The following is a 12,427-nucleotide window of genomic DNA, read 5'->3' as shown; positions in this document are numbered from 1 at the left end:
GTTGGAGAGACTTTGCCTGTTTTGTTCATTGCTGTGTATGTAATGTCTAGAAAAGTATCTGACCCATAATATTCTCTCAATAAATATTTATTTAAATAAACAATATGAATAAAATAGTATGCTTAATACACACAGTATCTTTGAAAAAAGAAAAGTATGTCTACTTCCATTCAGGAAAGATGGTTCAGCATCACTTCTCTTGACTTTTTCAAGAAAAAACTCTTCTTGCTGAGGAAATGTTTTATTTTTATCAGTTTCTCACAAATGTGATAGACTCAGAACAGCAAGTCGTGCCTGCCCACTTCTACAGGCAGCTGTCTTATTTAGGACAAGGAACGTGGACACTTATGAAGTGGACATTACTGTGGGATGCATGGTAGGAATGACAAGGCTATAAGCTTTGAAGTATCTCAGGCACATTTTATCCATGGAGCCTAGAAGTGCTTTCTACCTAGTCACTCACACATATTCACTGAATTGAAATTTCAGAATATTGAGGGAAAAGAATTCTAAATCTTTCAGAGAGAATAAAATGGTCATAAAAAAAATGATTCAAAATGGCATTGCACTCCTTAACAGCAACACTGAATGTTAGGAAATAGTGGAATGATATCTTAAAAATACTGAAGAAAATCCGAGGAGGAGCAACTGAATGCCCTCCACTCTCCTTCTCATTAAAAAACAAACAAACCACCTCCCACTCCCAAAAAAACCCAAAACAATGACAATATGATACTGGCAGTACTGAGGGAATTTCAACCTATAATTTTATATTCAGTCAAAATATCAATCAAATGTGAGGATAGAATAAAGATATTTTCAGACACGCAAAAACTGACTAAAAAAATCCCAAGCATCATTTATTATGGAGGTCTTGGAGCATGTGTTTTAGCAAGAAGAAGGAATAAACCAAGAAATGAAGATATATGAGATACAAGATGCAATATAGTCAACACGATGAGTGAAGCTAAAAAGTCCTAGAATAACATTTGTGCACCAGGACCAAAGAGCAATCAATTCACAGGGTGCAAAGGATAGAGGTCAAGGGACAGAAAAATCTTTAGAGAAAAAAGAAAAAAAAATTGTTACTCCACGTGTTTGATGCATTTGAGGAACATTATTAATAAATATTTTTAAAAATCTGTTGAAGAACTCCACAGAAATAAGAAATTGATATAAAACACATGAAAAATGAGGCAATTATTAACTAAAAAAAAGTTGTACCAGAAAGGAATTGTCATTGTCATATTCATTTTGGTTGGACGGTGACATATTTACATGGTCGTGACCATATATATATTGTCCACATTGTGACATAGCTCTGTTAGGAAGGTGAGAATGGTGATGTGCTACCATAAAAAGAAGCAAATAGTTAATATCTAGTATCGATCAATCAAGGGTGTAAGCATATTATTTAGAAGTTGCTAAAATGGAGTTGGATTGGAAGGGGAGGATAGGGCACAGTATTGCTGTTTTTCGACAGGAGAAAAGAGTGAAACAAACCTTTGTAACGCTATTGACTCTTTACATATGTGCAGATAGTACTTTTATTAAAAACTTTGATTTTGACAAGTAATAATAACAATGATATCAATAATATTTATGTTTCAATATTAAAAATTCCAGTGGGGTGGGGAATAATAAGGTAAAAAATCCTTGATGATACAAACATAGAGAATCAATAATTTAGACCTGTTGGATTTGATATCTTGTTTCATAAATGCAAGTTTCCATTAAAGATCTCTGTGTGAGCAATGTAGAACTTGTGTTTTTCCAAAGAAGTCATTGAGCTTTCCCGGGATCACTCTTATCAGCTTTTCATCTCCATACCTCAGACTAAACCATCCTTCTGTCAGATTTTCTGAAGCTGTTCTGTTTTGCCTCATACAGTCAAAAAAGGCCAATTGACTTCTGGAGATTAGCAAAGAATTGGAAACTGAAGTTATTATTAGGCGCTTGCTATTTCTATCCCATTTATTTCTCCATAGATTTGAGGTATTAACCCATCAGCGAATAGTAACAAATTCATGATACATTCAAACATAATACTGATAATAGCTACCACGTATACTAGACTAATCATACACTGGGTATGGTTTGAAGCACTTTGCATATATTATTTCATGTAATCCCTACAAATAGGAGTTAGGTGCAATGAGTAACATGGTTTCCTTTTTTATGGTTGAGGAAAACTTGAGGCACGGAGAAATTAAGCAATAAATGGCAGAACCAGGATTTTTATACCTTGGCAATTTAGCTCCAGAGTCTGTATATTCTAATACACAATAAATTATATTAATTGGAAGTATATGTAGTTCCAATATCATAGGTCATACATTGTTCTGGTTAACATATTTGATAATGATGCTTTAGAGATTATAGATGGCCTAGGGGGAGAAAATCATAAATTTTAAAAACTTAAAATACTTACATCATCTGTCCGAAGAGAAAGACAGACAAGTCTGGAAAGACAAGAATGAGAAGAAATGATGCCTCAGCTTTAGAGTTTGGGTACGGGCTCCAGATGCTTGGGGAACACTGTGTCTCATAGCACAGAAGTAGATGGCAGAGTCTCTGGGCTGAGAAGCCGTGATGTGCAGGGAGCTGTGACTCTCCTTTGTGTTTATTTTGGCACTTATTCTTCCTTCCTTCTTCATTTGTAAGCTCAGTATGAACAAGGAGACAATGCCTCCTCCAGGATTCTGTCGCAGCCAGTGTAAGGTGGTCATTCCTTTGGAGTAACTGCAGTTGATTGTGATGAACTCTCCTTCCTGAGCACTCAGGTACTGGGGACTCTGCTCCACTCCATTTTTGCCACTGACCCCTGTTCTCAAAGACATTGTCAAACACAGATTATTACCACTATTGCAACGTTTCTACAAATTCCTTTATACATTTCCCAGAGCTTGTTCCAAATTAGCCACTTAGAGTCCCTTGTCTCCCCTCCTCAGGATTTTAAAAACATATCCCTTTAGTCTTTCTGTTCCCATATCTGGAAACTTCCCAACTTACAGCTTAACTGAAGCCACAGAACAGCCAACAAAACTTGCCAGGTCTTCATCATTAATATTGCAGCTGAGGTTCACATAGGTCTCAGTGATAAGATTTTAAATATATGTCAGTTGATCAAAGGTGTCTTTTATCCTTATAACTCCTCTACATTTACTTTAGAAATCAAACGGGATTCCCAGCCCACCAGAGGCAGCACAAATGCACACATTGCACTATTTATAAAACTACCTGCACAGTGAACAGTCAATGGTCTTTTAAACAAAATGCCCACACTGCCACCTAGTGGAAAGATACACAACCATTTGTTATGCAGGTCAACTATTTGGATGGAAAAAACCCAAGACAAATCTAGAATCAAAGTTAGCATTACCCAACTAAGAGTCCTGGGAGTCGTGGGTAAGGTGGGGAATAGAAGCCCAATGAATCTTTGGCTTCAGCCAGCTATGCTAGATCAAAAGAGTAGGTGACAACCTGTGCATTTTACATTACATCTTTCTGAAAACCCGAGGACAGCCCTGTTCTCTGTTTTTAAAAAGTGTTTCTTATAAATATCTCTGGTTTCTTCATATGACATCCCTGTTTCTCCACATGATATTAATTTAGACTCTTTTCCCAGTTTTATCTTTCTTTTCTGGACTCGTTACAGTTTGTCCATGTCTCTTCAAACAAGGTTCAAATGTTACTTTATTCTGGTTTCTACTCATCTATGATTGTTATCTATGACTGTTTCAGTGGTTTTATCATGTTGAATTATTTTGAGTGAGTATCCATTTTTTATTTTTGGAACTCCTTTATAGCTCATAACCCATCCACTGGGCAAGCCCCTTAAGAGACGAATGTAGAGGTCATGTTTGTACCAAGTGATTTCCTTTCTCTAGCTCTAACTTATTGGATATGGGAAATACAGCCCACGAGGATCCATGGACTGTAGCATTATAAAGAAGGGCAAAGTGAAAGGTGAAAATGGTTTGGAGACAAATAGACTTAAGTTTGAATCAAGTCTTGACACGAAATACTGGGTTTTGAGAAGTTACCACGACACTCCAGTTCTTGGTTTCCTATAAAATGGGGATAATCATCACCAAACCTGTGGTTTTGTAGTGAGGATTACAGATAACATTAGGAATTAACAAAGTATAGTGGTCAAGATGTAGGCTTTGGGCTTATCTACCTGTACTTGTAGGCCAGCTCTCCTCTTATTGACTCTGTGCTCTTGGGTGAATTTGTTCATTCTTCTATGCCCATTTTCCTTGGGGCTAATAACTGTACTTAACTTATGGGGTTATAGTGAAGATTAAATGAATTAATTTATGGATGCACTTAGAACGATACTTCATACATACTAAGCACTTGATTAATGTGATGGTATTATTATTGATAGTGCAATAAAGCTTGTGATATATCACTCAATGAGTGATATGTGATCTTATTACTTTATTATTTTATTAACGATATAATGAGAAACAAAATCGTCTTGCAAACATTTGAGAAAATTTAAATAAACAGAAGTGCCTTGAATTTAGTAGCCTCGTTTTAAAAATATCTTTAATGAACTCATCTAGTTCATACCGATCACTGTCTGATTTTCTAAGAGCACACAAATTATCTGTTAGTAATATACTCTTAAAAGTTTGCTGAATATTAACCCAAGTCTTCTGTGCTTATGGATTTGGGATTTTCTTCATTCCCCTTAGGTTTTTAAAGATTTTGCCAATGCCTTTCAAATCATGCCTGCAAATTCTTTTTGAATTTTGGAAATGAATTCAAATGATCCGGAAGACTTGATTATATTGAAAGCGTCTAAAATTTCTCCTAGTATCTCTTTACTTATAATCTTCCATTTTTCATTTTTTTCTTTTCCGGTTTGAAAATCATTTTGTTTGATGGAGAATAGAGAATAAAACCAGGAGTTGAGACACTCTATCTTTTCTCTGTTAGATGTCAATGTTATTCTATTTTCCTTACTATGTGTATCGACCTTCATCCCCACCTCACCTTCCTCTTTTCTCCAAATTGTTTTAAAATGTCCTTCATGTTGCACTTCATATTTTCTTCAAGCTTTAACTTATTCTGGGTTTTCCCTTTTAAAAACTTTTTAAAAAGTTTCACGCTGTCTTTGCCATTCTCCTTTTTCTATGAGTCAGCTCATATTTTTATAATTTTTAGTTAGGGTCTGAGTTAGTATACTTCCCTGTGCAGCTGTAAATTTCCTCAGATGACTCTAACTTTCATATTCTTACTGGAATTGTTTACAATGGAATAGTGGTAATTTAATTTGTTTTAGAGTGTCTTATTCCATAAGACTACAACCATATTTAGTTTTTTTTTAGGTAAAATTCACAAAACACCATTTTAACCATTTTAGGATGTACAATTGGGTAGCTTATGGTACATTCACAATGCTGTACAACCATCACCACTATCTGGTTCCAGAACATATCGTCATCTGCAAGAGAAACCCTATACCATTAAGCAATATAGTCATTCTTCCCTCTTCCCAGCCCCTGGCAACCATTTATCTGCTTTTTGACTCTATGGATTTGCCTATTCTGGGAAATTTTGATAAATGGAATATAAAATATGAGCATTTTGTGTCTGACTTCTTTCACTTGGCGTAATGTTTCAAGGTTCATCCATGTTGTAATGTGTATCAGTACTTCATTTCTTTTTATGGCCGAATAATATTTCATTGAATGGATATATTACGTTTTGTTTATTCATTTGGGTTGTTTCCAAATTTTTGTTTTGGGTTATTCTGAACAGTCATGTACAAGTTTTTGTGTGGACATATGTATCTTGGGTAGGTACACAGGACTGGAGTTGCCGGGACATATGGTAATTCTGTGTTTAACATTTTGAGGTGCTGCCAAGCTGCTGTCCAAAGCAGCAGCGTCATTGTACCTTCCTGCCAGCAATATCTGAGGGTTCTAATTTCTCCACACCCTTGATGACACTTTTTTTTTTTTTTTACATTAGAGCATTCTGGTGGATGTAAAGTAGTATCTCATTGTGATTTTGATTTGCATGTGTTTAACGACTAATGATGCACACCTTTTCATGTATTTATTAACCAGTCATATATCTTCTATGGAGAAATGTCTATTTTAATTGCTCATTGTTTAATCAGGTTTTTTGGGTTTTCCTTATTGAGTTGTAAGTGTTCTTTATATATTTTAGATACATTTCCTTTTTAGATATATGATATATATAATTTGCAAATATTTTCTCCCATTCTGTGGGTTGGCTTTTCATTTTCTTGATAGAGTCCTTTGAGGCACAAATGAAGTTGACTTATCAATGTTCTAACAATATCCCAGTGGGCTTTCTGTGAGAGAGAACTGGGCTCCTCAGTTTGAGGTTCCTGGACTCACTATACACTTCACATGGGCCCTTGAGGTTTTCATACAGCCTGCTCGTGCACTTGGCACTGCGTCTCTCAGAAGACAGTAGTACACGGCTGAGTCTGATACTCAGACTGAGTACTTCAAAATAGGGGAGTTTTTGGTCTTTCACATTTCTAGCTCCAGAGTTTTTTGTGTTTTCTATTGTCTCTCTCGGAAGAAACTGCAGAGCTTCATTTGGGTACTGAGCACACCAGAAAGGAGTAGGGTACCCTATGGACGTGTAAGTGCAATTCAGAGTCACAGATGTTCCTTCCAAGACAATAACTTGGCTCGTCTGTTTGACTAAATTGCCACTGTCTCCTCTTGTAGGGAAAAAAAAAAGTACTTGTTTCAAAGGTTTGACCAGAGTTGTGTTTTTTGAAGAAAGTTTTCGTTATTTTGAAATAATAAAATACATTTAAGCAAAACGTACTTATCAAACACTAAAATCAATTAGAGAGCCCAGAGAAGAGGTCATTGTCAGTGTCTCTGGTTTACAGGAGAGAGGGATCACTGTCAAAGTGAAGGTACAAAAGGATCATAGTTGTGCTCAGAATTCATGCATAAATTGTGACTGTTGGTGAACTTTACCCCTGTGTGACAAGTTAATGAATAGGTATAAAATAGTCCTCGGCCTCCCCCAATTCTGCTCTGTCCTTACTTTCCTCTTCATTCTTAAGGTAAAGTTAGTCCTTTTGTATGAAGGGAAGTGACCACATTCCGAATAAGTCTGTTGTCTCTAGGACACATATTCTAAGGGAGAGTAACTCCTACTGGAACTTAGACATCACACCATGTCAGTATTTTAGACAGTTAAGTTGTTTCCATTTTTTCCTTGTTTTTATAAACAATGTTGGGATAAATACATGCTTACATAAACTTTGTTCATACATCTAATTCTTTCCTTAAAATATGGTGCACAGGAAACACAATTTGACCAAGTGTTGAGATGTTAAAATCAACATTTGGCCAAAACTAAAGCTGAATCTGAATATCATCAAAATAGAATTAACTTCAGAGATACAATAATAAATTTGAAATTTTATCCAAAATTTAATAATAATAATAATAATAGTGTTATCAAAGGTTTTAGCATTCAAATTTTAAAAGTTTAGCATTATAACATAGGAACAGTAACTTCTCAGGACTGTCCATTTTTTGATTACTCTCTTTATCACTGTATTTTACATTCGCAAAACTTTCTACTGAAAAAGATAGCAAAGCAAGATGTATTTTGGCTCTCTCTTCTAGGAGAGGGAAATGCCAATGGTACATTCTGCTCTTTTTCACTTTAGACTTGAAGATTTGGTGCAATTTCATTGAAGTCATCCTTCTTGCAAAGTTTTCGTACACTTAAAATTGTTCTGGTTCCCTTGATTGCTTGTTTTCTCCCCTTCCTTTCTTCCTCAGCCCTGGAATCATTTTATTTAGTTCCTGAGAATTGGAAAAATTGCTCTTCAAGAATACAAGTTTTCACTTAGACTAGATATGATTGAGCTTAAGAATTGAGTATTTGCAGTCTTTATTTCTGATCATGTGAGTGGCTCGAGACGAGTTGTGCCCCTTTGGGAAGGGAGCAGGGGAGGTCCTTAGAATAACAGAGAAAGAATGAGGATAGAATTCCATGATTGTGTGTGTGCATGTGTGTGTATGCCTGTGTGTGTGTGTGTGTGTGTGTGTGTGTGTGTGATCTTCACTATTTTGATAGGTGGGAAAAATGAATCTCATTGTTATTTTTCATGTTTCTTTGGTTGCTAAAGAATTCGTATACCGCTGTAAAAATTGACTGTCCATGTGTCCATTTGTACTTCTTTGTGAGAACTGCCCATTTTTTCCTCTCAGGAATATTTAGGTTTTTTATTATTGATTTATAAGATACTTTAAGTACAAGAATGTTATCGGTAAAATGTGTATTGATACATATTTTAAAATAACGGATGGCAAAGAACATTCCTTTACTGCATTACTAGGCTTGTAGGTTCAATCAATGAGCTATAATTAGAGGACAATTTGTTTTCTGCCTAGCATGGGCAGGGTTGTGATGAATCTTTCCTTTCCAAATTTCCAAGATACAGTCTCACAATGTTCCTTAACCCCGGGAACAGCCAATCATGAAGTTTGTCTACTTTCCCAGAAATGCCCCCACACTACAGGGCTCTGTCCCAAGAGGAGAAAGAAATGTCTCGCCCATGACCGCTTCTGTCCAGCCCCTCCTGTGCTCCTGGGATTTGTACTCGGCTCCTCCATCAGTCTCTCTCACTATCATCAGGGACACAGAAGTACACAGTTGTGCTTGGTGCTTAGACAGAGGGTTTCTGCAGGTGGAAGGAGATTTTACTTCTAACCTGATAAGCCTGAAAACCTTATGATCTCTTCGTTTCTCTTCGTTTTTCTTCATGCTTTAGAGAGGAGGTACTTTAAAGTCTTTTTGGGATAATGGACATATCAAAAGAAGACAGGGGACCCATTGGTTTTATTATGTGCCGTTCAGTGTCAGGTACATCCTGTAGAAGATGTTGACATGGCTCTTTGTCTGGGTCACTGAGTCTCTCCAATGGTTTTTCCTGAAAAACAAAGGCTTTTATTAGCATAAATAGAAAGAGCCTTGACTTCAGTTAGCAAAATGAGACATAAGAGAAATTACCAAACCAGCCAGAATTTTAAATGTCATTTTGCTCACCAGAGAGTAACAACATCCCAGGCATCTAGTTGGAAGCACAGGTCATGGCTGCTGCAGGCCTGGAGACTGTGCTGAGCAGCATTTTCTCCTGGCTGGAGATGGTTGTCTCCCAAGACCTGCCCTGTTTTGTAAGTGCTGCACAACACATGTTGAGTGTTGAGGCTGCTAAATTGTACCAGTGATTGCACACCCCCACTTTCGGCTTTGGGGAGTTGTTCTTTCAGGAATAGTTTTTCTTTCAGATGCGAGACTCACTAAACCTACTGGGTCCTTAGTGGTAGATATAAATACTGTGATTACATATAGGAATCTCAGCTATATCAAGTCACACAAGTGCTTCTGCACTGGAGGAAGAAACAAAAGGAAATAAAACACGATGGCACCCTACGTTGGGCAAGGGAGTGAACTTTGAGGATTTCTCATAATTCTTATTGAATTAGTGGTTAGAAGAGAGAAGTTCTGGTTTTTGGGACACATGCTGCTCATTGTGTGTCTAGTTAATTCAACAGAAATTCATAATGATGATGATTATGATGATGGCTCACATGTCTTGAGGCATAAGTGCTGGGCTTTGGACCAGAGACTTTGCATACATTAATCCATATGACTACAAAAAATGTGTTAATACTATTATTACCCCCAATTTACGGATGAGGGAACTGATGATCAGAGAGGCTAAGTAAACTGTCCAGGGCCACCCACTGCTCAAAAGTGATGAAGCCAGGATTCAATACCAGATCTGTCTCTCCATTCCCTGAGTCCACAGGCCTTGTGTATCTGTTGCGTACATGCAGTGTTGTGTTTATTCAATAGAGATTCATTAGGTTTCAGACACTGTATGAATCTATAAAATAATAAGAGTTTAATATTTGTTGACTAAATGAATGACTCAATCAATGAGTGAATGAAGCATTTGAGTTTAGAGCCCGGGAATTTAACTAGAAAATATGCCCTTATATGGGTTACTTCTCTACATCTTTGTTCCTTCCTTTAGAAGAGAAGACAACCCCAGGTTGACTATGCTATATAATACTATATAATGATGATGCAGTTTCTCCTCAGAGGGAAGAACTCTGAAATGTTATCAGGAGAGACAAAGCTGGAGACACTGCCTAGAGAGCACCTATGAGACAGGAAATGAATGTTTCTTACAGCGAAGTTGTAAAAAAGGCTCATGGTAAAACTCAGCCTCTTATTTTGTTTGGCTAATAGCTCCTTTATACTTTTTTTTCCCTCTGCAGATAGGTCTCTCCTAGTAACTAGGTGTCTGCCACTTTGGGGTTACTAGTTAAAGGGCTTACATTCAGTCTGCAAATGCTAAGAGTACAGGGCGTCTCACCAGCTCGGAAGTGGGTGGAGGAGGATGTGCCCTCATTTTGCATGCCATTAGGCTGAATTATTAAATTAATACAAAGCCTTTCCCATGTTCTTGTCTATAGTATCTATATCTGGACAATTTATTTGTGTAAGGCACGTTCCAGCTGAAGACGAAAGCCAGCTTTGTGGGTATGAAATCTACAGTCTCACTGAACCCCTCAAGCTCAAGACTGGGATCACTTTCTTAGAGTCTGGCATTGGCCTTGCTGTATTGCTGTGTGGTGCCCCAGAATGTGGAGGTGTGTGCTGCCCCTAGGGAACCACACATCTGCTTCTTCCCTTATTTTTGTGAGTTTCCTCTAAAAAATACTGTACTAGAAGTTCGGGTATGTGTGCTATTTACTTGACATGTATTCCATTTTGTTTTAAATGTCATAGGAACTTTAGCAAGTGGTTATTATTTTTCCACATTTTTTTGATGAGAAAAATGAGGCTTGGGCACATTATGTAACTTGCCTAAAGGCATTGAGCTTATAGTAGTGGAGTTTGAATACCAAGGAATTCCTTTTGACACCAAGTCTGGCATTCATGCTATTGTATTATTATAATCTCCAATTCTATATGCAGTGGAATAATAGTTTCAAATATCATTTGACATATTTTCCATCTTTAAAATTAGTTTTTCTCCTGTAACCCTTTGCCCTTCAATTCTAGGGATGAATCTTATCGATCCAGGGAAGAGAGATTGCAAAAGAATCTGATGATACCAAAGATTCAAATTCTTTTGATTTCATGTTTCAAAATAGACTTAAAAAGTCTTCAGAGGAAAAAAATATTCTAAAAATGGAAGTATTTTTGAGGTGCAAGAACCAGGCACCGGATCATTTTTCCTTTTAAAAATATGCATACTAGAGCAGAGCCTGAGGTTTCAGGGCAGTTTTTATCATGAAACTTGAGTTTAAGACCCCAAGATAGATTGGCTATCCAAGTCAAAGGGAACTTTTGTCCATTTTCTGTCTGGAACTCTGAGAGGATCCAGCTTTTCAAAATGATATACTCACAAAAATATACATATTTTTTCCAGCCACAATAGACTGGAAATAGCACTATAGTCTTTAAATATTGTCTTCCAAAAAGATTTGAAAGTATTTTGCTTGCCTGAAGGAGGGCATGGAAGGTAGCTGTGAATTGTGAACTGATGTGCCTGCCAAGGAAGATACATGGTGTGTAGACCAGGTGAAGAATACAGTTGCATCTCAGAGGATCAACACTCCAGCACGAAAGGAGGTAGCAATCAGTTGGCTGGGAGACCCTAAAAAGTTTACATGATGAGTCTTAGAGAAATTCCTAGAAGCTGGCACATGAAAACTAGTATCTACACATACATTTCATTGACCAGAACTAAGTTCGTGACCATACCTAGCTGCAAGTTAGTCTGAGTGACACAGATTTTATTGTGAGGCAGAATAAAGAAGGGAAAGAAAGCAGAATAGAAAAAATAGCTGGCGGTACCACACAGGATGAAGAAGGACATGAAATTATAATGAAAATCTAGAAGAAATGGATGATTTCCTGGACAGTATGCTAAAAAGATAGACTTTATGGAGAGATAAAGTCATAAATCCTATACACCAAAAACACTGAAGCTAAATAAATGAAATAAAAGCAATTTGCAAGAACTTGATAAAATAAAGAGATTTCAAAAGTGCCTTTTAGAATGTGACAGATTTAATAGAAAACAAAACAAGGACATAGAAGAATTTAATGATACAATAAAAATAGTTGAGTACATAGATACACATATGTATTTAAATTCGTAGTTTTCAAATAAAGTCTATTATGATTAAAATAAACCTTAAAATTTTTTTGAAAAGTAGAGGTTTTTAAGACACATTCTCTGATTATAATCTAATTAACATAAAAATATTAAAAGATGAAAAATATTAATTCTTTCAAAATGAAGAAATAAATTTCTAGATAAACCTTGGAGCAGAAACAAAATTAAAAGAAAAAATAATAACCGAGATGCCAAAAG

The 12,427-nt window shown here is 36.4% G+C and overlaps 1 gene segment (V, D, J or C); it reads right to left on the bottom strand.

Moving 5' to 3' along the window:
* Nucleotides 1-2,432: 2,432 nt before the first annotated feature.
* Nucleotides 2,433-3,061, bottom strand: LOC105300561. The segment is given in 2 exon segments: nt 2,433-2,824; nt 3,013-3,061. Coding segments are annotated over 2 exon segments (441 nt in total).
* Nucleotides 3,062-12,427: the final 9,366 nt, after the last annotated feature.

The sequence above is a fragment of the Pteropus vampyrus genome, unplaced genomic scaffold (genome assembly GCF_000151845.1).
Source record: "Pteropus vampyrus isolate Shadow unplaced genomic scaffold, Pvam_2.0 Scaffold213, whole genome shotgun sequence".
In the NCBI taxonomy this organism is placed as follows: domain Eukaryota; kingdom Metazoa; phylum Chordata; class Mammalia; order Chiroptera; family Pteropodidae; genus Pteropus; species Pteropus vampyrus.
This window is presented reverse-complemented; position numbering and strand designations above follow the sequence as displayed.